This window comes from Numenius arquata, chromosome 4 (assembly GCF_964106895.1).
Source record: "Numenius arquata chromosome 4, bNumArq3.hap1.1, whole genome shotgun sequence".
NCBI lineage: Eukaryota > Metazoa > Chordata > Aves > Charadriiformes > Scolopacidae > Numenius > Numenius arquata.
Genome location: NC_133579.1, coordinates 21,241,201 through 21,268,476, shown reverse-complemented (window position 1 = coordinate 21,268,476; position 27,276 = coordinate 21,241,201). Strand labels below are relative to the sequence as shown.

At 40.1% G+C, this 27,276-nt stretch overlaps 1 protein-coding gene across 1 annotated transcript in view; it reads right to left on the bottom strand.

Moving 5' to 3' along the window:
• The window catches only part of SMCHD1 (structural maintenance of chromosomes flexible hinge domain containing 1), an 86,640-nt gene extending 60,380 nt beyond the window's left edge, over window positions 1-26,260 (bottom strand). The window contains exons 1-8 of the mRNA XM_074146228.1: window positions 25,954-26,260; window positions 14,494-14,569; window positions 13,875-14,036; window positions 6,515-6,597; window positions 6,290-6,420; window positions 4,325-4,439; window positions 4,051-4,170; window positions 1,680-1,846 (exon numbers count right to left, since the gene is read on the bottom strand). Of these exons, the coding sequence (XP_074002329.1) occupies window positions 1,680-1,846; window positions 4,051-4,170; window positions 4,325-4,439; window positions 6,290-6,420; window positions 6,515-6,597; window positions 13,875-14,036; window positions 14,494-14,569; window positions 25,954-26,121 (1,022 nt within the window). The 5' untranslated portion in view covers window positions 26,122-26,260. The remainder of the gene's footprint in view (window positions 1-1,679; window positions 1,847-4,050; window positions 4,171-4,324; window positions 4,440-6,289; window positions 6,421-6,514; window positions 6,598-13,874; window positions 14,037-14,493; window positions 14,570-25,953) is intronic.
• Between the last annotated feature and the right edge of the window lie 1,016 nt (window positions 26,261-27,276).

Sequence of the window (27,276 nt, the reverse complement as noted above, 5' to 3'; positions counted from 1 at the left end):
CATTTGAATATAGGCAGCAGTCATGTATGTGATCTGCTTATTAGAAGTAATTTTTTTATTTGTAAGCATTATTTTCTAATGGCACTTGGGCTCATTTAAGAAACTCCAAAAAATCCACACCAGCAGATAGATTAATTATTTTCACAGAAATATGAAACTTGATAAAACTGAGTAACTTAATTCCATTTTACTTCAACTTTTCAGCACCTAATTCTTCAAAGATTCAGTCCTTAAATCTCAGGATGGTGATTTGCTGAAAAATGAGATTATACATGTCAATGGGGCTGAATCCATGACGGAAGTTAAATGCACTTGCAAGCACAAATCTTGGTTCCCAGACAAAAGTTCCTCATGGTCTCATTGCTCAGGACTTTAGAGCAGACTGGTATGTCCAAACTGCTTAGCATTTTGTCTGCATTTCTTCCAGACTTCATAAGATGCTCTCATGGCCTTAAGACATAATTGTTTTAGGAGCTCATGTCCCCTCCCTCCAAAGCATCCAAACCAATACAAGGGCTGTGCTGTAGCCCATTAACGCAGAATGAAACTGGTATCCTGCATGTGTGGCAAAAGACATGGCAGAAGGGTATGCAGAGATTTTTGAAGGGGAGAAGGCCGTTTCAGCTGAAATCGTGATGTAGGATTGTGCAGCACTGGGAAGCTAAATCTGATTGGTTTTACTGTAATAGCTACAGGGCATTAACTTGAATAACTGCACCTGGGTTTCATCTCAAATGGACGCAGTTCTTTCACTTCAACAGATCACTGGAATGAACTAATACACACCTAAGTGTGAGTGTTCACAAGAAGAGCACCTAGAAGCTAACGAGGGACCTGAGTTATTTGTCAATGTAGATGTACCCCTACACTTCAATGAGGTTAAAAAAGGTTTCAGCCCCAAGTTCTTAGATGCAACAATGAATGCTGTTCCATGTAATAAGTTATTATCTAATCCTCATATTATCTATTATTATCAGATTGCAGGTAACACAAAAATAAAATTATAGCATGAAAATCAAGTTCTGTGGTCTGCCAGATTTCAAAATCAGGCTGTGACTTCATAGTTCAGTTTACATTCACAAATAGAGCCATCATCTTAACAGATAAACCCACATGATTCAAAGGTATCACAGACTTCCGTATCTCCAGGCTCTGCAGGCCCACTGATGATACTACTCTAGCACTGAGTTGACAGTATCATATATCATTTTACCTTGTAAACTGGGATGAAGCAGCATTTTTGTTGTTGTTGTTGTTGTTGTGTGAAAAAACCCCAACAAAACCCCCAGAAACAAAAGCAAAAAACCCAAACTCTACATACAAAGCTAGATACAAGGTTAGGAGCGGAGCTGTGAGAAAAGTAACTTATCAAGTAAGTTAACTATAAAGTGTTCATTAGGTTATGAATAATTAGATTGGATAATTATGTATCAATTATCAAGTCACACTGAAACTGATGTTTGTAAAGATATTTCTTTGGATGGGGGGCCCCATTCAGTTTTTCTAGTTTCTGCAAAATCAATTAGCTAGGAAGACTAATCGTGGCATCAAGAAAATACATATCAACAGCCTTAACAGGAATAAAGCAAATGACTAAGTACCAAAAGGAAGTAATTCATAATTATCTGACTTTGTTAGTAGTCCACTTTTAAATCAAATCTTTTAAATCACAAACTTACGCCAGCTGCCTTGTCCACAGATGAAAGTAGTTTTTCAAGTACTGCATATGACCTGGTTGTACGCCTGTAATGACAACTGCTGTGAAACTCTCTTTATTCCTTTCTTCTAATATTAGATTATGAAGAAATCTTTCATCATCACTTATGATGTGAGTAGAGTCAGATGGCTACAAAAAGAGTAAAATAATAAAAGCAGGAATGTAAACTGAATTTCTGAACTCCTATCAGCTTTCAAAGGGATTAAAAAATGGAAAGGAAAATAATAAAGAACACACAATGCTAAATATCACAAAGGATTAATGCATAAAATAAAAGCTTCCAAATTAAAGTCAACAACTGAGAATCTGACATCCCTAATCCAGTTCATTTTCAACTTACTTTCATCACAACATTTGAAGTGTTCAGTCTAGAAATGCATTTAATCATGTTTAATGTGGCACTGTATGATATCCATGTTCTCATCCACCAAGTAGAACTAACACATCCAAAATACTTAAGTCTTTTTTTAAGAAAAACAAGCCAGAAAAAGAATTCTTTGCTTTTAAATGAATAGGCTGCTTTCCGTAACAGAAATTGAAGTGGAAGAAGCATGCTTTCGCTGTCAAAGAGAAATGGCAAATCCTCAGTTTCAGCTGAAACATCCAATAGTCACACAGAAAAAGAAATTCCTGATTCTAGAAAGTACTGTCTTTTCCCAGACGGATGCACTTAGCTATTATGATAGGAGGTTTCTAAGCTGCATAGAAACACAGTGGTTGATGTCAGGCTTCATGCTGGACCAGTGAATAGTCCTTTACATTTGATGCATCCAGAAAAGACGCTGGTTTTAATACAAAGACTGAGATCTTTATAGCAAACAATTGGTACAACTGAAAAAGATATGCTTTTCCATGCTGTAGTAAATGCAGCTTCATGCCTCATTTTGCAGAAAAACAGGCAAAAAAGAAACACATCACTGAGCTGGTGAAAGGACATATCTCCTAGCTAACTGTAGATAGTGCATTGTGGACCATTTTCAAGCCATTCGAGAGAAAAATTCACACATTTAATTTCACATCAGTATGACCAACTGGCCTGGCTATTTCAGTGATCTGTAAAAATTTCTTACGACTTTTCTATCCTTTATTGCCACAATTGTTGAGTTATTCTTCTATCACTTGAGCACTTCACAGCATCTATTCCCTCTTGGGTATTTACAAACTACTTTTTACCTCTAGTAGAACTTCACTTGCAAAAATTTTTTTTAACTACATCAGCTTAACTTTCATTTTATATTATCACCACAACTTTTCAAACAGTTGATCGTAACACCTTCTTGAATTCTTTAGTAGTATCTATACATCTCATTCTGCTAGTTTCCTCCAGCTAATGAACTGATGTCTATGAGCTTATTTTCTACTTTTCCATCTCCCACCCTCCCTTTTTAACATCAAATGGGGAAGAAAAGTGTTTCTGCTCTCTACAAAAAGATAGATTTTGTTTGCTTTTATTTTCAATTTCTATTTCTGTGACTCTACCTTCTTATCTATATTACATGCAGATTAAAAATAACACTCGTACTTTTCTGACCATTCTTTGTCACAAGTCACTGACCCAAGATTGGCATGATAAAATCCTTATTCACCTTCTGTTCCTTTCAAACTCATATAAAAGGCCAAGAATTCTGATACAAGCCTCAAGACATGGGCTATAATCAAGGTCTGATTACCTCATCATACACAGCATCCACTTATGCTCCCATCAGCACTCTTAGCTATTATCTTTGTCTTTATCCTCTTGCTCAAAAATGTCCAAAGAACAGGTTTTTTTGGTCTTCCTCCTTATCTTACAGCTTTTTGCTTAAGCTTTACTTCTTCATGAAAAACATCAGGACTGTTCATTTTAGTTTTCAACTAAATTGTTAATTTCTTTTACAAAATTAGTGATTTGTGAAACCACTGAGTTTTGTTGATCTGGCTGGACTTTTTGCCTATATGCAGGTTAGCTCTTCTACACACTTCTACATAAGCACAGTTTGTTTCCCTAATTTATTCCTTAATACCTCAGAAAATGGACATCTTTCTTTATTTCATACATAACAAAACAATCGCTGTTCTTAGAAAGGTATTTTAAAATATTTTTCATAACCTGATATGTCAAACTATATGGCATTTCTGTCCTTTAAGCTAAACTGAAAAAATAAAAAGAATCACCTACAAATAAAGCTTTATGATACAGTGTCTTCAAGTTTCCTATTACTTCCTTTTATACTCCGAAGTGTAAAAGGAAGTGATTATTAAAGATATCACCAGATAGGTATTACAAGAATATTAATCTTGTTAACCTGGGACAGGCTTTCAATTAAAAAGAAGAGAGCATTAAGGCTATTTACCTTTCTGTTCCGAATGTATCCACTATATATTGATTCTCTATTTTTCTCCTTCTTTTCAAAATCCTCTTTAGAAAGGACAAGTTCATGAACATCCTGAGAATCTGCAGGTTTGCTTATCATCTGTTTTTATTAAAGAAACAGTATTTAAAAATCAAAGTAAGGTTTAAAATGAGTATCATAAAATAGTTTAATGCTGTTACAAAAAGTTAGGATAACAACAATCTGCTTATGTAAAAACGTATTAAAATGAAGTTAAAGATTGACATTTGCTTACTCTGGCAGACTGTCCAACGAAGAACACTGCTTGTTTGCCTCCAACTCCAAAATATGAGATATCACTATTTAAACTACGAGGCACTGGCAAAGGGCGTACATACCCTGAATGATCACTGAGAATAAAAGTGGCTTTAATAAATTTTCTCAAGACAAATGACATTTAAAACAAATAAAGAGAACCTTCTGATCTAAACAGCTTGCATTAAATTTCTACTGCATTCACTTTGTTCAAAATCCTTCACTTTAGACCTATTGTAATTGCAACATTAAAATGTTTGTGCCTAAAATTCTTTATGTATTATTTTTAAAAGGATGATGACAGAGTAACTCTTTTTCTAAGTCATCTCATAAGACACTTGAGTCCCTTCTAGCAAACCAAATCTTATTAAGTCATACAAATTCAACTTTTTCTTATAAATAACTCTTTTGCTTACTGCTATCTATGCACAAACTTCTTATGCTGAAGTTCAGATGAAAGAGAGGACACTAGATGGCAGGGAGAATCTGATAGATAAAGAAATTATTACCCTGAAAACTTTTCTCCATTGTTAACTGTAACAGGGACATAGTCAATAGGTCTGTGCAACAGGTACTGCGGTAACAGCAATTATACACAGTTTTGATGGTAGAAGGTAAAAGGCAAACCCCTGGATGTTCTCCCTTTGACCATGGCAAGATATTAACTGTGAAGCTGCTGCAAATGAAACGGGCTTTCAAAGCAAGCCTGATCTTTCTGACATCATCCTTTCATAGAAATACTTTTTTGAGTTAAAATGGGAAATAATGTCTACCAACTATGCCAGTCTTAGAGAGGCTATATATGCCACCAGTAATGAAATTCCATGTCTTTCAGGTCAGCTTTGATGGATGACCAGTCTTACGTAGTTTAAGCAAATAGTAGGATAAGCATCTGGTTTTAAATCATAGCAGTCCCAAATGAAAACAAGGTGTATATAGGTATCCTGGTATAATTCACAGCTATCCTCCCATTGAATGGTATCAACCACAATTTAAACCTGTAGCTTAAAAATACTATACATTTCTACTGTTATTAAATTCAACTAGAGCAATTTCAAAAAAGCAGTGGATTTCTTTACAAATTACTAGATGGCCCACAATCACTTTTTATGTGCTTATCTCCATTTGTTTGACAGATATTAGTCATTCTATTTGGAGGTGCTTCCAATGAAAGAAAGCCCTTCCTCAGCTATATTATCACTTTCCACGTTACACTGCCCCATTACATTTTACACCAGTTTCTCATAGGACAAACTAGTTAGGATTGAGGCTGTGATCCTCATCTTCACATTTACTGTCCTAGGCTTAAGGTATTTAAAAAGTGACTAAAGCTCAAGAACTTACATAACTGCTTCTCTGGAATTTTCTACACTAGGGTTAAGTCTGGCTGTGCAGGTGGAAGACCCCTTCAGAACAGATTCAAAACTGTAAAATGAATTCACATAAGTGGCAAAACCCACCATAAACCTCATCTTTCTTCTTTAAATGCAAAACAAGTTTTTTTGCCTAGCCTTCTTCAAAAAACAGACATCTTCAGGTATAATTTCGCATTACGTTGTACATGATTAAGGTAGCAAAAAAAAGAAAAAAAGAAAACCTAAACCAAAGCTCTATCCATTTTAACAGTAGCATAACGGACACTGAATGCATTGCTTAATGCACTACTGAAGGGCTTTCAGGTAACAGTTGGATACACTATAAAAATCCTCTGCAGAACACAGAATGCTCCTTACTCTACGTAAGTAAGTCAAAGACAGCTTAGAAAAGGCCACAAGAATTAAAAAAAAAAAATGTTATCACATTATCATAATATTAGAAGACCAGTTATGTGTTATGAAGCTTCTGTTTCCTAACTAAGTGTTGGTATAGATATGTCTTAAAACAATATTCCATGAACCTTCACAGAGTTTGCTAATTGTTGTAAAAATGATTAAAGCTTTCTAACCTCTCAAAGTCACCTTGTCTTGTAAACTTTGACAATCTATATACAGCCCAGTTGTTAAGCTGTTTAGAAGTCATTCCTCTTCCATTATCGATGACAGCAACGGCTGGCTTTCCTTGTGAGTCATCAAATAACTGTTTGGGGAAAAAAAAAACCAAACAAGGAGCACTAGGAAAAAAAAGATAATGCAAACTACACCTGAAAAAAAGCGGAATATTTCTATCTTACCAATTTTATCTGTATGCTCCGAATACCAGTATTTCGTGATGTAGCTGACAGAGAATTGTCAATCAACTCAGCAAGGGCAAATGCTAAAGAAATTGAAGAAAAATTACCCTATTAAAATCTTGTTCTTAAAAGACAGCACTCAGAAAACAGACACACACTCTTAGTAGTTTCCTCTAAATAATTAGGATAACATATTCCCTAAACACAGACAAGAGGTAGGTACTGTCAGAACCATCAAAATTATGTAATGTCTTGATTTAAGAAAAAAAAAAAGCAAGCTTTTGTACATATACTTTATGATTTGTTTCATCGTTGAATTTCTCATATCACTGTTAATGGTAAGAACACAATTATTAGAAGTACCTAGGAACCGTGATGAACTAACAGGCTCCTTACCACAAGACAAACTTGTCCTTTTCTATGATTACGAATGAATTTGATTCATATGAAAGTCCAAAGTGTGTAAAAAACTGACTTTGACTTGTTAAAATATTGAGGAAAGAATGAACTCATTGAAAAAAAAAACAAAAACAAAAGAACAAATTGAATGGAAATATTGCACAACTTCCAAAATAGAAAGTTATTTGTTTACAAAAAAAAACCACAACGAAAATTGTAAAAACGGTTGAAGAATTGACTGAATAGTAAATACAACCAAAGTTGTGTCAGATATGTGGCAATACGTAGCAGAAGTAGTAAGCCAAACTACTTGCACAAGTTTGTTGTTTCTAAGCATTTAACACTTGAGTCTTACCTAATTAAAGTTAGGACCAACTAACTTTAGAGAAAATCTGTATTTAATGTAGGACAACAGCATAAATCTGAAAAAATATATCAGGTTCAAATTAATTCACTCTGATCAGCCCTAGTGAACAGACATTTCCATTCAGTGTCTCAAGTAAGTTTTATTCCCTACAATTTGCAGGGTTTTTCAGAATGATACAGCACCAATTACACTGGCCACACACTTCAGTCCTGCAAAATAAATCCCATGAGTATTAGTATCTTATAACATCACTGAAGCATTTGGCATTTTCCCTCAAGCTGTTTTTGAAATATAAAAACAGTTCTCAGTTTCTTCGCAACTTTCTTTACTGCTAGCAACGGGAGTTGAGCATCAGTTACGTGATCCATACCTAGTATTACATAAAAGAAAAATGGCCCTGTATCAACACATGAAACTGCCCTTAGAGATGATATAAATAAGGAGCATCTGCTGCAGTACACTTAAGACATGCTCAAAACTCCTATTTGCTATAACAGTCAATTTTAGCACATAATAAACAAAAGTAGACAAATAGTATAGCTGTTTTTCAAATGTTAACTGCCTTATTGCAGAATTTCACAAATTACTTCAAAGACTGAGAATTAGTAGCACGTTAGAAAAAAAAAATACCAGTAATGTGATTACAGAAATGGATCTAGAAGTTATTCTGTTTGTAGTCTTGACAACTGTAGTCTCCTTAGGATTCAAGAGTTATGACCACAAGTAGCATCAAGACGTAGTGAAGCTATGCAGGGGGAAAATTAGAATGGCAAAAGCTCAAGCAGAACTCAGCTTCAAGATAACAAGAAGAGGTTCTTTCAGTATATCAATAGAAAAAGGAAGACTAGGAAAAACATAGGCCCACTGAGGAATGAGGTGGGTGCCCTAGTGGCGGAAGACACAGAGAAGGTGGAGTTACTGAATGCCTTCTTTCCTTCAGTCTTCACTGGTAAAGCTGTCCCTCATCAATCCCAGACCCTGGAGACAAGGGGGAAGGTCTGGAGAGAGGAAGATTTTCCCTCTGTAGGGGAGGACTGGGTTAGAGACCACTTGGCCACACAAGACATCCATAAGTCCACGGGCCCAGATAGGATGCACCCACGAGTGCTGAGAGAACTAGAAGATGTTATTGCTGGGCCACTCTCTATCATCTTTGAAAGGTCATGGAGAACAGAAGTACCTGAGGACTGGAGGAAGGCAAATTATCACTCCAGTCTTCAAAAAGGGCAAGATGGAGGACCCAGGAAACTACAGGCCAGTTAGTCTCACCTCTGTCCCTGGGAAAATAATGGAGTGATTCGTTCTAGATGTCATCTCCAAACACGTTGGAGAACAGGAAGTTATTGGAAGTGGTCAACATGGATTCACCAAGGGTAAATCGTGCTTGACCAATCTGATAGCCTTCTATGATGTTATAACTAGATGGCTGGATGAGGGGAGAGCAGCAGATGTCATCTACCTTGACTTCAGCAAGGCTTTTGACACTGTCTCCCATAACATCCTCATTAGGAAACTGAAGAAGTGTGGGCTAGATGAGGGGGCAGTGAGGTGGATTAAGAGCTGGTTGTGTGACAGGACTCAGAGGGTTGTAATTAATGGAGCAGGGTCAAGTTGGAGGCCTGTAACCAGTGGTGTCCCCCAGGGGTCAATACTCGGTCCAGTTTTGTTCAACATATTTATCAATGACCTGGACGAGGGGACAGAGTGTATCCTCAGCAAGTTTGCTGATAATACCAAACTGGGAGGACTGGCTGACACTCCAGAGGACTGCGCTGCCATCCAGTGTGACCTGGGCAGGCTGGAGAGCTGGGCAGAGAAGAATCTAATGAGGTTCAACAAGGGCAAGTGTAGGGTCCTGCACCTGGGGAGGAAGAACCCCAGGCACCAATATAGGTTAGGGATGGACCTGCTGGAAAGCACTTCTGAGGAAAAGGATCTGGGGGTCCTGGTGGATAGCAAACTATCCATGAGCCAGCAATGTGCCCTTGTTGCCAAGAGGGCCAATGGGATCCTGGGCTGCATAGGGAAGAATGTGACCAGTAGGTCGAGGGAGGTCATTCTCCCCCTCTGCTCTGCACTGGTGCGGCCACAACTGGAATACTGTGTCCAGTTCTAGGCTCCCAGTTCAAGAGAGACATGGAACTACTGGAGAGAGTCCAGCGTAGGTCAACAAAGATGATTAAGGGATTGGAGCATCACCCTTATGAGAAAAGGGTGAGAGAGCTGGGACTCTTTGGCCTGGAGAAGAGAAGGCTGAGGGATAAGAAGACCTTATCAATGCTTATAAGTATCCAAAGGGTGGTTCGAGGGAGGATGGAGCTGGACTCTTCAGTGGTTCCCAGTGACAGGACGAGGGGCAACGGGCACAAGATGGAACATAGGGAGTTCCATTCAAATATGAGGAAGAACTTCTTTACAGTGAGGGTGACAGAGCACTGGAACAGGCTGCCCAGGGAAGTCATGGAGTCCCCTTCTCTGGAGGTTTTCAAGGCCCACCTGGATGCAGTCCTGAGTAATCTGCTCTAGGCAATCCTGCTTTGGGAGGGGAGTTGGACTAGGTTCTCTCTAGAAGGTCCCTTCCAACTCCAACAATTCTGCAATTCGGACCGTTTTAAAGGCTTTTGTTTTAGCAATATGAACACGTGCATTACATCAAGAGCAGGAAACCTCCTTTTCCCTGTGCCATCTGTTGCAGAGTACAGACAAGATCAAGAACTGACTTAAATGTACATGAAAAGTTTCTCACAAATGCCTGAAGCTGGTTCACTCTCTTTTAGAGAGAGTGATGACTTAAAGCACCCTAGCAAGCTGCTTTAGCAATAACATGACAGATCGAAATGTAGGAAAAAAGTTTACTTTTCCCTTAGTAGTAGTGGTTTGCTTTCCTACTAAAATAAAATCAATGGACTTCAAAAAGACAACATTGAGATCCCATATATAAATAACTTCTCAGACTCATGAATAAATACACTTCAGGCTTTTGGGTAACAGTACATAGGAAGAGAAAATAGCAAATGTACATTGATGATACTGCCACATGGACCCAAACAAAAGTTCAAAATGTTTATAAACTACAGCAAGTTGTCAAGAAACTTTGCTATCTAGGCCCACAGACACTGACAAGCATGTTCAAAGTCTTTTCCTCTCCTGTGGATAGGATTCTTCCTGCTTCCATACTTCTGGAACACAAATCTGTCAAAGATGCTGCTATATTTTACATTCAAACCACATTGTAAAATGAAATATTTTTAGATGTGGATGGCAGATTGGCATAATCTCTGGATAACACAAGAGGTTATCATTGGAGTTATGTAAAGGGAAATGATCTTAACATGAGGCAACCGAAGTGGAAAACCTCTTTTATGAGGAAAAGGAGGGAAAAGGAAGGAGAATCGTGTGTGAGGCGATAAAGGAAAACTGAACATATGCATGCATTATCCATTTTCATCTCATATTATTATTCTGAAGCCTGTTGAGAGAAGGAAAAAGAGGGTTTCCTACCAAGGGAATTCTCAGCATTTCATGGGAGATGAGCGGTAGCTACAAATTACATGAACACTTATAGGAAGTGCAGTATTGAATTGACTTCATAAAGATCTTATGAGATGTAACAGTTCCTTCTGACAAACCAACGGTTTGATTGCAGTGCTGTTTATTACCAGGAAAACAGAGTGAGAGTTGGACTGTTATGCACATACTGGGGAATTTCTCCAACACAGAAGAGTTATGGTCCTCAGTACATATTAATTTTATTTCTTTACTTAATAATGCAAGTTTTTATTTAAAAAAAAACAAACACCAAAACAGCAACACTGAAACCAAAACTCTTTAAAAGTGTAATATATTTCTAAACTGAAAAATTTCTTTAAACATTTATTTTCTTGACATAAAACATCATAAAAACAGAAGGAACCTCTTGATGACCACGCACCATCTTGCATTTAAAGCACAAACCTGTTTGTTTAAATGCTACCGTAAGTAGAGCTAAATGGATGATACCTGACTGACTATAAAATCCTCTTTTTCTTCCAAGATGAGACTTTTTTTTTGTTAGCAGAATAGAGACTGGGAGTTTTGATAAACAGTTACAGAAAAATGAATACAAGAAACCACAGACTACATATGCCTCTTCAAAGCTTAAAAGTTCTAATACTAAAGCTTAACAGTTCTCACGAGTTGCCTATCTGCCCCGCCTTCTCCCTACCCTACTGGGAGGTGGGGTGGAGGGAGTGTGAACGAGCAGCTGCGTGCTGTGTGAACAAGAGACGACAGCATCCTGGCATGGTTTAGGTCAGAAGAGACCTTCAAAGATCATCTAGTTCCAGTGTTGGATGTCCAGTGCTGCCACAAGCAGGGACACCTTCCACTAGATCAGGTTGCTCAAAGCCCCATCCAACCTGGGCTTGAACTGTTCCAGAGATGAAGCATCCACAACTTTTCTGGGCAACCTGTTCCAGTGCTTCACCCTCGTCAGAGTAAATAATTTCTTCCTTATGTCCAATCTAAATCTACTCTCTTTCAGTTTACCCCATGTCCTGTTACTACAGGCCCCAGTAAAAAGGTTTAGAGTACTAACTATACATTTTTTACCTAGCCTCTCTCCCTCACGATCATGAATCCCAGGAGGACATGATCACTACAGCGCACACTACCACCAATCTTGACCCTTCCATGAAGTTCCTCTGCGTTGGTGAGAAACAGGTCCACTAACGCACCTCCTCTGGTTAGGCTTTCTATCATCTAGATTAGGAAATTATCTGCAATGCTCTCCAAGAGTCTCCTAGACTGCTTGCAGCTTGCTGTGCCATTTTTCCAGTGGATGTCAGGATGACTGAAGTCCCCTAGCAAGATCAGCGGCCTGCAAGTGTAATACTTCCTGTAGTTGAAGTAAGAACACTTCATCCCCTTGATCAGGCAGCTTGTAGTAAACACAACCCATAAGGTTTACTTTGTTGGCTTGGTCTCTAATTTTCACTGATAAGTTTTTGACCTGTACACTGTTGTTTTTCAAAGACAGCTCTGTGCAGTCAACTCATTTTTTTATATAGAGGGCAACCTCCCTACCTTTCCCCCCTCCTGAACAGTTTATAGCCATCAATTGCAGTGCCTCCAATCATGTGAGTCATCCCACCAAGTTTCAGTGATAGTGATCAGACCATAGATTTCCAGCTGCACAGTGGCTTCCAGCTCCTCCTGTTTGTTATCCATGCTGCGTACATGGGTATTAAGACACTTTAGTTAGACTGCTGACTGCCCCACATTCTTGGCGGAACCTTTGTGGAGGGTTGGGGTCATTCCTCACTACTCCAGTAGGTGCGCTCATCCACCCTAGTGCTTGTGAGTACAGTAGCGTGTAGAGCTTACTAGTGTGGGCTTTGCACCCTAACCCCCAAGTTTTTGTTAGTTTAAAGTGTGATTCCCTAAGTTAGCCAATCTGCCAGCAATGCTTTATGATCTCTCCCAGCATACAAAGTAGTGTCAACAGGTGAAAAAAACGGTAACTAGTTCAACATACACAAAAACACACAACACACCACATGCAATTAAGCTGGAGGCTCAACACCACAAAATATTGTCCATACTAAAGATGTCCAGTTACTTTCTGAACAACATAACAAAAAAGAGCAGTCCATAGACAAGAACTCGAAAATCCCCAAATCACTTTTGTTGCATCTCTGCATGGCCTTTCTGTTCCACTAGTATTTCTCAGGTATCTGATACCAGCTGCTGGTAGGAACAGAGCACAGATCTAGACAGAATGCTTCATGAGGTCTAATACAGCAATTCCTGTGCACAGAAATACACATATCACTGACCAAACTATTAGTGCACTTTGAGTCCCCAAAACTGAAGAACTGAGAAAGGGGAAGGGAGCAAAAGGAGAATGGTACTTAAAAATACACTTGCTATTTATAGACATTGTTGAAATTGCTTTTAAACAGAAATTGCTGTGGAAATGGTATAATGCTTGACTCCTGATGCTTGCATTTTTTTCTGCACAATTTTGAGCCTGCTGTACCTAATATGTACAATACTTAAAAAGTAATCATAGCCACAGACAGATTTTTCAGAGAAGCCATAAAAAGAAATTAGTTTTTTCAGTAAAACAGAACTAAGTGCTGGTTACATATTTAATATAACAGATAAAAACTAAAGCAGCATCTTTTCAAGAAATACTTGTTCTTGTTGATAAATTAAGCCTTGTAGAACCAGAAGGGACAGCAGAAAAAATTCTACAGTAGCTCATACAAAAACTGATCACCAAGTTCAAAGTCAGTACATGAGACAAGAACATGATAACATAAATGCCGACCTGTCTGGATGACATCTGCAAGACTATTAACAAGACTGAAGTAATTTACTTCTAAAATAGTCAAAGTTCTTAAAGAAGTATTTGAGGAGGTACCTCTGTAAATCTGGATTCTTACATGACCATTTTGAGCCACTTTTAAACCAAAAAGTTGTATAAAGAACATAAGTTAATTTTTCTTTTACAGTTAAGACCACAAGCTTTAACAAAAAGTTAAATTGCTCGTAACCACATTATATCCATATAAACAGCATTTATACAAAATTATTTTGGCAAGTACTTACGCAAAGGATTTTGTCCTTCGCTAGCATAGTACTCGTACATCCCACTTTTAACAAGCGTATCATAGTGGGGCAGGAAGTCAATTCGCTCCTTGGTTGCCAAAAGCAGCATTTGATCAACTGACTGTAGCAGATATAAAGTAACTCCATCTTGAACAAGTTCACCTGCAGCGAAGATGAAATACAAAGTACACTGAAGAGCATTCACTGCACCAATCAACTTCTGCTCTCAAAACCAGTACAGATTTAGCCTCAGGTAATCTCTGTGTTTTCTTAGGCATTGTCTACTCATCCACCTAGCAACAAAGCTTAATTTAAAATCTTTTCATGTTTGCAAGCTTAATAATGCAAGTTTTCTCAAGTGACAGATATTTACATGCCATTTTTTCCTATCATTTACAGAATCTGCCGTGGAAGGTAAAAAATTACCTTGTATAACTGTCATCATACTAACAAGTAGTTGTTAACAAGTTGTTTGTGAAAGTAGACTTTCTAACAGTTCTTAGCAAACTATTATAGGATTTGTACTTCCAGTTAATTATTGCATGCCATAAACAATCATACAGTCTTTACAATCAATGTAAGAAATAGCTGCATTTATTTTGCCGTCTAAGATACTTACTGAAATTGTCTTCTGTAATTTCCTTCCTGTTTGTTGTGGTGATAACAAAGTTTTCATCAGTAGCTATGCCAAATGCCTAAAAAAATTGGAAGTTATTTGGTTATGATAATGAAGTACTCCATAAAGTATTCAGATAAATAAAAAAAGAAAAAAAAAAAAAAAAAGAAGAAAAAAAGAGGTGGTCTTTCTATTCACTGTGCCACAAACCACTGAGAAGTGACCAAATATTTTTCCCTGTATTAACTCAGAACACAGCAAATGAAGTTAAGTTCTGGAATCAAGCTTTCTCAACTTAGCCAAACTGCCTGTACTCAAGTAGTTTGGGTTTTTACCTGATTAAAATATGTTTTAGCAAGCAACTGGCATCCTAAGGAGGAGGAACTGTCTTACGGGTAACCACCTTGAGGGCTGAGGAACAAGACAGAACAGCTCTGCTTCAGACTGCACAACTACAACAGCAACAGTCATAAGCTAGAGGATGTCCTGTATTTAATTGCACTCTTTTGAGACATTAAACCAAGCAAAGATTTCTTAATGTTGGATACACATTAAAGTCTTTTTTCTTCAATTATATCATACATTAAAAAAAAATAATCAAGATTTCTTTTAGAAAATTCTTTACCATTAAAACACTGAAGTATATTCTTTGAACCTAAACAATCTTTGTCACTTTTCTGCCTCCAACTTTTGAATATGTTTCTGTAGCTTTGGACTTCTTATCCAGCTTTCTACATACATTTATATTCCTCTACATCTGCCCTCATTTTTGCACCCTGATGTCCAACACTAATCTCTTTCTCAAAATACTAAATAGTTGTATTTTCTAATGCCTTTCCAGGTGTTTGAAACTTAAGTAGAAGTCAACTCTAGTCTTATTTAACTCCATCAACCCTTTCAGTCCTGCAGTCATGACTCTGACAGTGCTTTCTGCACTTTTAGCCAGATTCTTCCTTGAAGCCCTTGCATTCCCTGTAGCAGCTTGCCCTTATCCTTTCCCATACCTCTTTCCTTCCATCCCTAGTGCTCAGACTCACAAAAATATTTCTAAAACACTGTTTAAGGTTTCATTAGAAGTGTGCTTTCCATCTTTCAGCTACCTTCTCCCTAGTTGTGACTATGTTAAAGATACAGTCAGTATCCAGTAGCAAAATTAGCAAAATTCTCAAATTTCTCATAGCACTTGGTGCAAGTGAAACAAATGGAGATGACATGAAGAGATTGATGTTCATACTTAAGACTCTGGAGTAATTATTACTTTTTAACTCTTTGACGTTCACATCTCTTCAACTTAACCTCTCACATTACACAAATTTCCACATGGCAAATCTGTGCAGAAGAAAAAATTGCTTAGAGCAAGGAAAATAAGCAATTAAAAATATGCATACTATAAAACTAACACCTAACTGTGCCACTCAAGGTTAATGGTTAATATTGAATAGCTGAACTGGAGAATTTTACATTTGAAAGCACAGATAATAATCTTTTCCCTCTAAGTATAATTACAGCTTCTCTGTTTTCTCTACTTCTCAAAAGCTCTTCTGCTCTCAAAACCTTATGAAAAGCGCAGTATTTACTTTAAGGCATCAAGAAGTTAGGATGAGTTAGTGCATGCACAAGACAGCAGCCTGCAAACCGAGCAGGGGCAGCCTCCCCCTTCTGGTCCTCCCCCACTTTCCATGGGTGAGCCTCAACTAAGCTGACCACAAAGGGCCTGGCAGGCAGAGCTACACCCATGTTTCCTGGGTGAGCCCAGCATTACTGTATCTAGTGGCAGCAGGTCCTTTCTGCTTCACTCCAAGTGGCTGTCATTTTGAGATAAGCTACTAGGCAGGTTCATGGACCAAGTTTGGTGGTCCTAACTGCAGATAACCTGCTTTTCTTGTACATGCAGGAATTTAAGAGGTTACATCCTTTGTAAACTTCAGCCAACTAAGAAAATCTCTGTTTGAAAGATTCACTTGTATACAAGACCTATATGGTTTACTTCCTCCTTCGCTCTGTCCTATACTATTAGTTATCCCAGCCCCTGTCACTTCCCACTATACCAGGTACCAGTGAGGTGGCTGCACAGTTGTCCCATTCTGTGGATGTGGTCATCAGGAAGATGATTTGGTCATCCCTGAATAAAAGTGAACCTACTGGGTAATTTACTTGAACAGCTGATGATATTTCATTTGATTCTGATAAACAATGTTTGGTAAAATGTTTAATTTCTCACTAAGACTGTTGCATGTAAGAGACATCATGGTACCTCGTTGACTTTAAATCAAGTGTAGGTTTCACTGCTGAGCCCCTTTTAGCCTAGCATTGTGCCCTTTTTCAAATAAGTACTGAAGATGTACACAGCTCTTGACTTCAGAAGATTCATGTTACAGCCTAGCAGTACACTCAGATTATAAACCTGTTGGTTATTCTTTTGCAAATTGTCCAGATGCACAACCATGATCTAGCTTTTGATGCCAACAAAATCTTGAAGAGTACAATAGAATCGCTATACTCAGAAATGCCTAAGTATATTCACAGTGAAAGTATGTTTGAAAGTTACTATGCTAAAATATCTAAGCAGAAAGCTTTTATGTTTCAGATACAAAGGAAAACTTTTGTACTTTTGGGAAAAAACAGAGACAAGCTCCAAATTAATCCACAATCTAGGAGAAAATAATAATAATAATTGTATGTTCTCTAAAAAGTGAGGTAGATATGTGAAAACACAAGGATTCCTAAACTATTGGTTACATATAATCACTACATGTGAAAGTCAAAATGTTACAAAGATGAAAAGTTATATGCATACAAAAGAGGAAAAAACCCTCTAAAAAGTATGGAAGATTATACCAATGAACCAAATTTTGAATAGTCTGGGAAAACAACTAAAGCTGTTCACTAAGAGCCGTTAAAATTGTTTGCTAAGCCACACTTGGAGGTGTACTGAGTGTAGACTGCAGGGTTTTGGTGCCAGAGGGTGGTAGGGGTGACCAGTGCAAAAGGAGGCCATGAATTGCCTTGAGCCAGTCATAGCCAGTGCCAGATGGCTCTCAAACCGATGGAAACAACCCACTGCATGCCAACATTTCAACCAGAAGGGCATACGGTACATCTGCTCCATCATATTGGGGAAGCAAGAGGAGACACTGCTAGGGACAGCACTAAAGACACATTGAAAGGAGGTGCTCCATGCCAGAGCAGGGATGGCCCCAAAGGTGCTGGGGCCCATTGCGGATCCATGTCAGGGCAGGGAATTTCCCCTCTGCCCTCCTACTCCCACTGGGCTGTAGCCTGTGGGCAACCCAGCAGTGCAGAAGAAAACCAGTAAAGAGCATCGAGGAGAAGCGGCAGCAAACGGAAACCTTGCCCATGGCCCTGACCTCTCATGCTTCCTGTTGCCTCACCAAAGGAACTGGGACTGACTGCACATTCCGCACAGGGACAACAAGGGAACTTTAGACCAGGAATGGAGGAAGAGAAGTGTATGACAGAAGATGAGCTTGGAGAAGAGGAAGGAAAGGCATTTCCCTGAGTGTTTGCTTAATTGCCCCCCTCCCCCCCCCGGATCAATAAGCAAAAGTTTGTGTTATTTTGCAATAAGTTAAATTAAGAAAAATTCCCTGAGTCGAGCCTGTTTTCCCCACAGCAGTATGCCAGTCATTATACTTACAAAATGATACATAAGCCAGAAAGCTGTCTTTGTTCAAACAAAAGCAATGCATTCTTTATAAATGGGAAGTTCAGTCTGGAGCACTGCCGATGTTTCATGGTAAATAAAGAAAGCTAATAGCTCTCAATTTGTTGGTGGATGTTTATGACATGAGATTAATATAATGCTAAAAGGTAAGAATTTGAAACAGCCAAATGAATGCCAGATGCCCAAGAAGCTTTCAGCAGAGCAATTTACAGGTACGATATATGAAAGAGTGAGTGAATTGTGATCTCTCTAACCCTTAAATCTGAATCAAGCAGCAAGGTTCAATTTACATACTTGTTTCCATGACAGGTTTTCTTTGTAAACTAAAAAAACCCAACCTCAAAACAAAAAACAAGCCCATAAATCAAAGACAACTCCTCAGCAGCTAAGGCTCCTTCAAATAGGCCTCAGTTTCTTTTCTCTTTCATATATTAGCACATAAGCAGCAAAGCAAATTCTGCTATTTGATCTGAATACATACAGTGAGGCTTACCTGGCTATTAAGCCAACTAGAACACTTAACATGAAGTCAACATAGATTTCACCTCTAGATTTACCATCTGCCTTGGAAAAGGTGTTCAGCAACCAAATGTTCAATTTTGTGTGCATACCATCACAGCTTGCAACAACACGAGTAGGCCTGAAGTGGTAAAAAAAGCAGAAATAACACACTGTCTGCTTCCAGTGGCCCTACAGACTATTACTATAGAATAATAACTGCTGGTGCTGACTGATTTTGCAAATTAAAGGAATGGAATAGTCTCACACATGACAGACGTAAAACAGTGAAACCGAAACTACAACGTCTTTAGAGGTGACATTTAACCCCTTTCAACCCAAACAGCTGTTTCCTATAATAAGCAACTTCCATAGCTTTAAAATGCTCTGTCTCCTCCTACAGTAACCATTCCCACAAGGCTGACGCATGAGAATGATGTGAAGAACTGGCCTCAGAGTTTGGTGATGTAGCCAAGGGATAACAGAGATAACAACCACATAGCCACCTTCCGCAAAGTGGCACCTAGCCCAAAAATAATTTTCTGGGTAAAAGAACCTGTACTGCTAATGTGAACCTCTTAAAGAGGACCTGAAACTTATCAGTTGATTGTAAAGAAGTCTAGCAAGGACATTTTCAATGCTGTCCTATATAGCTACTAATTTTCACAAAATTTATCTACTTACCTTAGCTACTACCTAAGACGATAAAAGAAATAGAGATTTACTTTGAGTATTCTACAGTGATCCAGCGGCTCCTTTGTGGGGACTTGTTCAGGAATCTAAAAAATGAACCTAAATGCCACGTCCAAATGCTTGAGAGCTTTGTATCCTTCTGTAACTTTGCATATGATTAACAACATCTCATGCTATTTGCCAATCACCCGAAAGATACACATTTACCAGTTAGCTATCCCGCTTTGTGCCACATTAAAAAGAATTATCAGTCCAAACTGAGAGAAGTCTATTATATCAACAAATGGATGAAACCATAAAACACATTTAAGGAAAAGGATTTTTATTCTCAAATCACAGATTTTCAAACCAATACTGTCTTTCAGTACTACTTATGGATACTCAGATATTTGTATGATCTCTCAGTTATTCATACAACTAGATATTAAGCCCATTCATACAAATTAATAAAAGCAAAAAGTAAGATATAAACAGATTACATGGAGATCAAGTAATTGATAACAACTGTATGTAACTCGTAAGAGTGCTAATCAGATAAACTTTTCCAGTTCACTGTTTCAGCTAGTCTCAACAACCTGCTGAGGATCACTCATGGTAGCAGAGCACGTATAATCATAATTTGAATGAGCTTGCCTAATGCCAGAACATAAATGCCTATCATCTTTGAACACCAAAAGAAAGAGGATCCAAAAGTCCAGAAATGCAGTTGCATTCAAAAAAGACAGAAATTATTTCTAAGCATTTCTCGGAGCTCAAAGCAGAGTTGTACAGTACAGAAGCATAAGAACACCCAGTAGCCTGTAACTTCTGGGCAGATGGTCACCAGAGATAACCTACAGACAAAAGTCAGCAGGGAACACCAGTGTTTTGAAACATTTTCCAACCATCCTTTATTGATAATTACCTCTATCTAAAAAAAATTAGTTACAGAAGACAACATTCGCAAAGCCTGAAGTGCCTTGTCCTCTGTCCCACTTAAAATTTTCAGTACTTTGAGAAGTTCAATTGATACACTTCTAAATATTTACAAAAATTTATCAAATAAAGGTCTTAAGAAGTGAACAGGTGGTTCAACAGAAACACTAAGAGCGTTGCTACCTATCACAAGATCCTGTAATAGAAGTTTTTATGCTGTATCTTAAAATAAAGCTTTATCATAATTTTGGTGGAAAAACAGCAATCAAAAGAAGATACGGAAAACTGCATGACAGAAGCTCTCTACAGAGGCCACATACATAAATCTATGAAATCTTGACCAGAACAGTGAATTTACTCAGACAACTTTTCAAGATTTGCAAGATTCAACAAGCAGAAAAAAGCTGGAGACCCTAGAATTTATGCAAAGAACATGCTGTCATTAGTAGACTTATTCAGAGTCTGGACAAACACAGGAACTTTCACCAAACCTTCACAAGCCATTGTGTCTAAAAGCACAATTATAAATATTAATGAGTGCAGCTATCAGCCAAAATTTTGACATCAACTCCATACAGCTACACCATGAAGATTCTTTGTATGGCATCACTTGTTACACTAACAAGAATTCAGATGTCACTCTTCAAAAGCAAAAAATACTTGATCTCATCTACGAAGTTGTACCTGGATAACTAATGCTAAAGGAATGCAGGTACTCTGCATCTGACCGTTATCACCAGCACTCAAATTTGAGCAGGAATTTAAAAACCACCCAGCTTTCCAAAGCAGTCAACACATAGTAAGGTAGTACCTAAGTTCACAAAGGTATTCAAACTGCATCCTTCTTCCCACTGAAACCTCAGTAACAGGGATGCTACACAAAAGCATTTCAGTGAAGCCTGAAATACAAGACGAGTTTTGGAAAAAACGCACAATATTGTTGCATCTTATACATGCCTTATAGTACCTCCAACAGTTTCTTCAAAAAACAAGGAAAAACTTGGTTTGTGTATGCACATGTTTAAATACATCTATGTTTAGTTTCTGATTATACAGAATCTCGGAAAGCGAGTAAATGAACATAGATTTTATACTACAAAAATATAATTATTACAGGATGGATTGATTTCATCATTAAGAACAGAAGTACTTTTATTGAGCAAATTTAAAATCGGAACAGTAGCTTAGTAAGTAATCCAAATACCTCTTAAAGACATTTAAGAGTTACCCTCTGGTGTAGCAGAAATTGCCAATATTTTTTCACTGATCACAAATAATTTCATTATAAATTCTTTATTAGGCACTGGTAAGCAAATATTAAAAAAAAAAAAATATATATATAATTACAGTTACATCTTGAGTTTCCACCCCTACTGTGCTTCTTCTCCGTATCCCCTCTTAATGAACTTTTTTTTGCATCTTTGCTATTGAGACCATGGAATTTATTTTGTAGACTGGCAAAACAGGATATATTTTTTCAAACAAGGAGGTCACAACAATGATGAAAAGTTTCACAAGACTTAAAGAAACATTTACAAATGTGTTCAATTCCTACTTAAATAGCAACACTAATTTTGGTACCACTAGCTCTCTTCAGACTGGTACTTCACCTCAAAGAGCATCAAAAATACCTTCACACATAACAAAACTTCGGTGTACTTTTCAGCACAGATACATTTCTGCTTTAAAAGGAGTGTGACCTCTGTAAGTGCCTGGAAGGATTCCTGCCAGCTTAGCAACAAACTGAAGTGCTTCGACCTCACTGTGTACCTGGACAACATGAGCAAGGGACCTAGGATTACCTGCCAACAAAGTTTAGCTCCATTCTGCTCACTGCAGGTAAATATTTTCCAATTATACTCTAAACATCAGGACAAGCAGTGGGGCATTGGCCTAATAAAAGACAATAGGAAGGCATACAAGCAATAGTTCTCCAAAGAAAAGGCAAGACTGCCTATTTAATTGACTTGTTAACCTCAAAACTTCACGGTTCTAGGAACTGAAATTAAATGACTGCTGCACATATGTTCAAATGGAATCATCAAGCTCACAGAACATTTTTGATTAAGATGCTTCTGGTTTAGTATTGAACACTGCCAGGAAGAAGAATGAAGACCATATATGGTCCGGCTTCTTTTATGAAGATTTTTTCTTTAAATCTCCTTCCCCCAGGAAAGGCTTAAATTAGCCAACATTAGCCAACATTATACAAAGCCACATCCAGCCACGCTGCCATGCATTATCTTGTTGTTAGGGGACAGTAAGAAAATTCATAAGGTGACAATGGATATTTTCTTCAAAAATCAAAGCAAACAAGTTGAAAAAATTAGTAAAGAACATTTTAATAATAATGGAGGAATGCTTTTTTTGACAACAGACAGAGAGGATATGAACCAGCTCCCTAATCCACCTATCAGTGGCTGAATCTGTTGTCTCAAGAATCTGTTATTTTGCTATACAAACAGGAATATACTCACTTTCTCTCTGCATTATGAAAAAACCTCTAAGTCTCAGGAAGTAGCAGCCTAACACCATGCCATCAAGCATTCAAGTATTTTCAACCTGGGATCATCACATACTGCAATCAGGTTTCATTTAATTATTTTTTCAAGATTTACATTCTCCTTTGACAACTAGGTATCAAGTTATACCCAAAGGAATTCTCTTACACCACTGGAAGATGTTCACCGCAGAAACAGTTTCAACAGCCTAATATATTTCCGGTGCCCTTGTCAGACGTTACCACCCCCATAGCCCAGTTGGAAAACTGGAAAGTCCATGTGTAAAATAATTTAGTCACTATAGAAAGTGACAGTAGAATACTTTAGTCGCAAGACAAACTGCCAATGGAAGTCAATTTAAAGCTGAGCCTGTACTGAGCTTGAGCAACTGGACAGGATACCTGTGGAAACAAACACTGCTAGATATGATACATTTGCCTGGTCATGCACTCAGGTCTCTAATAGCTTTAATTAGAGAAAGTGAATACAACATTCCGCTTCATCTTAGTCTAAACAACTCAAAACTTGCTTATCAAAAAAAATGATCTTTCTTCCTGAACGTTCATCACTTCCCTGATATGTTTTCAGCACCATGAAGCGGGGAAAGTCTGTCCAATGAAGGTGAACCCATTCATAGCCCTTTGCCTGTAAGTACTTAGGTGCAACTTTCAAGAGGCCAAAAAATTCGGCACTTTGGAGTACAAAACCAGAGACACACAAATAATGCGCAAAACTCCCAGAGTCTCTGAGATGCCAGAACGCTCTTCCAGAAGCCTAATAAAAACCTATACACTGTTGGTGTGGGAGACATCAGACATTAAACTTCCTGGTCCTCAGCCTGTCCAGTTTTCACTGTATCAGCATTTACTGGTCATGTCAAACCATCCGACTGCATGGCAGCACACTGAGGCAGTTCGATTCCTACATATGAGGTAATGAAGTCTCCGAGGTGCAAAGAGTCACCACACTGAATTTAGCTGTGACAGAGTCATCTCTGTGTGTCAACACATTATTGGAGAAGGCCGTTCTCTATGGGAATGACCATTGGAGGTTCTTCCTGCACAGGTTTGTAAGAGCACTGACTATCATCCTTAACACCCCAAAACAGCCACCAGGACTAGTGATAAGAATCATGGTGTTGACACGGGAAGAAACTATATTCGAAAAATTTACTTTCCCAGGCACCAAATCCAAACACACCAAGTTCTGCTTTGCAGCGCCAGACTTATCACATACTATGTTGCACATATGCACATTGTGACTAATGGCACTAAAGTACTTACTCCACAATGTCAATACATTTTTGAGATAAGAAAACTCTGAAGCAGTTTGTACCCAAGATTTGTGACATCTTGTGATAATGATTATTTTTGGGTAAGACTGCAAACATGCCAAAAGGACTGTGAACTACTGAACACCATGAGGCTGCAAGGAAATAGAAGTCACTGGAGTGTGCAGCATATATATAAAAAAGCCATGAAAAGAAAGACTACCTTGTTGCAAATCAGCATTAACCTCACCCTCCAATTAAGTACAAAAGCTAAGAAAAAAAGACAGGTCAAACATCAACATATTTGCCCTGAATACTGAAAATATGAAATATCCTTGCAATTCATCTGCTAGGTACGGTTTGAGATGGGTTCCATTAAGACAACTCTTGGAAGAAATCACGTCATACATAGGAGATATGAATCCTATAATGATGCTCCATTAAGGGGAAGTTGGTTCTTAGAAGGCCACGAACCCACCCCACTGTCTAACTTCTCAGAATGTTACACTGCATAAAGTGTAGTGATTTGTTTATTCCATTCAGTTACTTGTTCTTCCAGTCTTCTAACTCTAGGGGCGCCGATCAGGTCAAGTGGTATGCTAACACTCCATAGCCAAGTTACTGCTGAGTAGTAGCACGTTAGGTAGCAATGCAGATTCAGTATCTCTAACAGAACATGACTACGCCATTTTGAACACTGAAGTAGAACTGTGCAAGGAGGAGGTAGCCATGCGTGACAGGTATTCCTGCTGACACTGATAGCTCAAAGCTCCCATCGCAGTAGGAAACCATTTCATTAAACACTGTTCAGACATAGGACAAACCAAGCAATTTCTTTGAAGAGTTTATATCCTAGAGAGCAAAGTGCAAATTACACTGGATAAAGAAACTAAGACAGAATGGTTTATCAGACTAAAGTAGTGCACAATCTACAACTGATTTCCCTGTACAGCTTCACAATGTAAAACACACGCAGCGGCTGTAACAGGTTTATGGCATTTGTTACTTCCTGAGAAAACGAAACCACGACAGAAAATGGGCAATGCCTACTAGTATCACGAGCAAACTAAAGTAAACAGCCTGTACGCAGAAAGAAACCTCCACCTCCGAGAGATCTGAGCCGGTTCTTATTTCGCATTAAGGGAAGGCAAACAAAGAGAACCGAAGGATTACAGGAGACAGCAAAGAGCCGGCCGCTTAAAGTATTTAAGCGGGCTTCAGAGAGACGGTTACAGGGCTCGAGACGGGAAACGACCGGCGCTTATCGCCGCGACCTCGGACAGCAGATACAAACACCGCGCTCCAGGACGCCTCCCGGAACCGCCGCCGCCGGTTCCCCGCGCGGGGGAGCTCCTGGGCCGCCCAGCTGCCTTCCCGCCCGCCGCCAGGGGCTGCTCCGGCCGCCCTGGAGCAGCCCCTGCCGGCGGGCGGGAAGGCAGCTGGGCGGCCCAGGAGCTTTTCAGTTCGGCGGGCCGGGTGCCCGGGGGAAGGGGACAGCCGCGGGAGCGGCCGCTTCTCGACGTCCGCCTGCCTGTCCCGGCAAGAAAGTTTGCGATGGAAGGCGGGGGAGCGCGGCGGCCCGCTCCACACACACACACACACACACACTCCCACCCGCCCGGGGCAGGCGGAGGAGGAGGCAGCGTTTCCCTCTCCTCTTCCCTCACCCTCCCCCTCCCCCGGCCCGGCCGCCCAACGGGCCCCCTCGCGCCTCCCCTCGCACGTGGAGCCGCGGCGGGCGGAACGCTGACGGCGGTTGGGGCGCGCGGCGCCCCTCGGCCGCGCCTCCGCCGGTGGCCGGAGAGGCGCTAAGGCCGCGGCCGGCCCCGCCGCCGCGGTTGCCTTCCTTCCACCCCTCCCTCCCTCCCTCCCTCCCTTCACCCGCTTCCCGCCCTCAGCACCTGGCAGACGCCGCTGCGGAAGCCGCGATAGTTGTCCTTGCCGTAACTGAGCACTTTCTCGTCCGGATCCGCCTGCTCCAGGCGCCGGTCGAAGAGAAACACGGTGCGGTCCCCGCTGCCGCGAGGCAGCCCCGGCCTGCGAGCTCCGCGGCCGCCTGCCGCTGCCATGTTGGGACGCCGAGGAGACGGAAGCCGTCCCACAGCGATGGCGGCAACGGTCAACAGCGGGAGCTACTTGCCGAGCCCGCGAGCTCCCCCGCCCGGCGCGGCCCGGCCCGGCCCGCGCGCAGAAGCCTCCGGCCGGGGAAGGAGGCGGAGGCGGAGCCAGGCGGGAAGCTGGGGCGGAGACCCGGAAGTGGGGACGGGGTTGGGGGGAGTGGAGCGCACACTGCGCACAGCGACGGCCGTTCTGCCGCCGGGGGGCGGGGAGCAGCGGGGAAACGAAAGCGCGCCTCACAGCCGAAACCGCGGAAGGAGTTCTTGCCCTTCGCCCTGCGTCACTTCCGCCGCTGCTGGGTGGGGCCGAGCTGGAGGCGCTGAGCTGGGGGCGCTGCCGTCGGCGGAGCGGCGCAGGCGGCCTGGGCGGGGAGCCGGCTGCTGCGACTGGCTTCTGCCCCCGCCTCTTCGCCTTGGATAGGGCCGGCAGCGGGCTGCCTTCTCCTGGTGGAGACATCCCCGGCCCACTACCGGCAGCGGTGCCCGGCAGCGCCTCGGCCGGGCCCTGTGGGTGGTGTGTGTGATGGCGCTGTGCCCGTCGGTCATAGCGGTGGCGTTACGGAGAGGGCTTGTCCGCGGCAGAGTTTGGCTTGAGTCCGGAGGTGTGAAGTCCAAGTATATTTACCCCTAAAATAAACGGGGCAACCGAGATCCATAAGCTGTTGTTTGTTCTTTTTAATGTTTGGTGCTTGGAAGGCTTTCCTCCTCTGAAGGAAGGAGCTGGTGTGTTGTCTTCAGTCTTAAAAATAAAATTTCAATCTAAGCAATTAAAACTTTATTGAAGTTGGTTTTTATATATGCAAAACCCTAATGACTTCTGCATTGTGCCATTATAGAAGAATGGTAAGACTAGTGTAGCTGCAGAACTGCATTTGAAATAAAATAATTCAAGAAATAAATACAGCCGTCAGTGTCTTCAAGGAACCAGCAAAACATACTTGTCAGGAAGCTGTCAAGATCTTTTGATTTGTCATTCGTTGTAGGGTAGACTTAACAGCTTTTCCTCCTGTCATAAACAGTAGGGATGTAGTTGGGATACGCTTTAGAAATGAGCTTAGAGAAAGAAATTCAATAATAATCACAATTTATGCTTTACGCGTTTGCAGC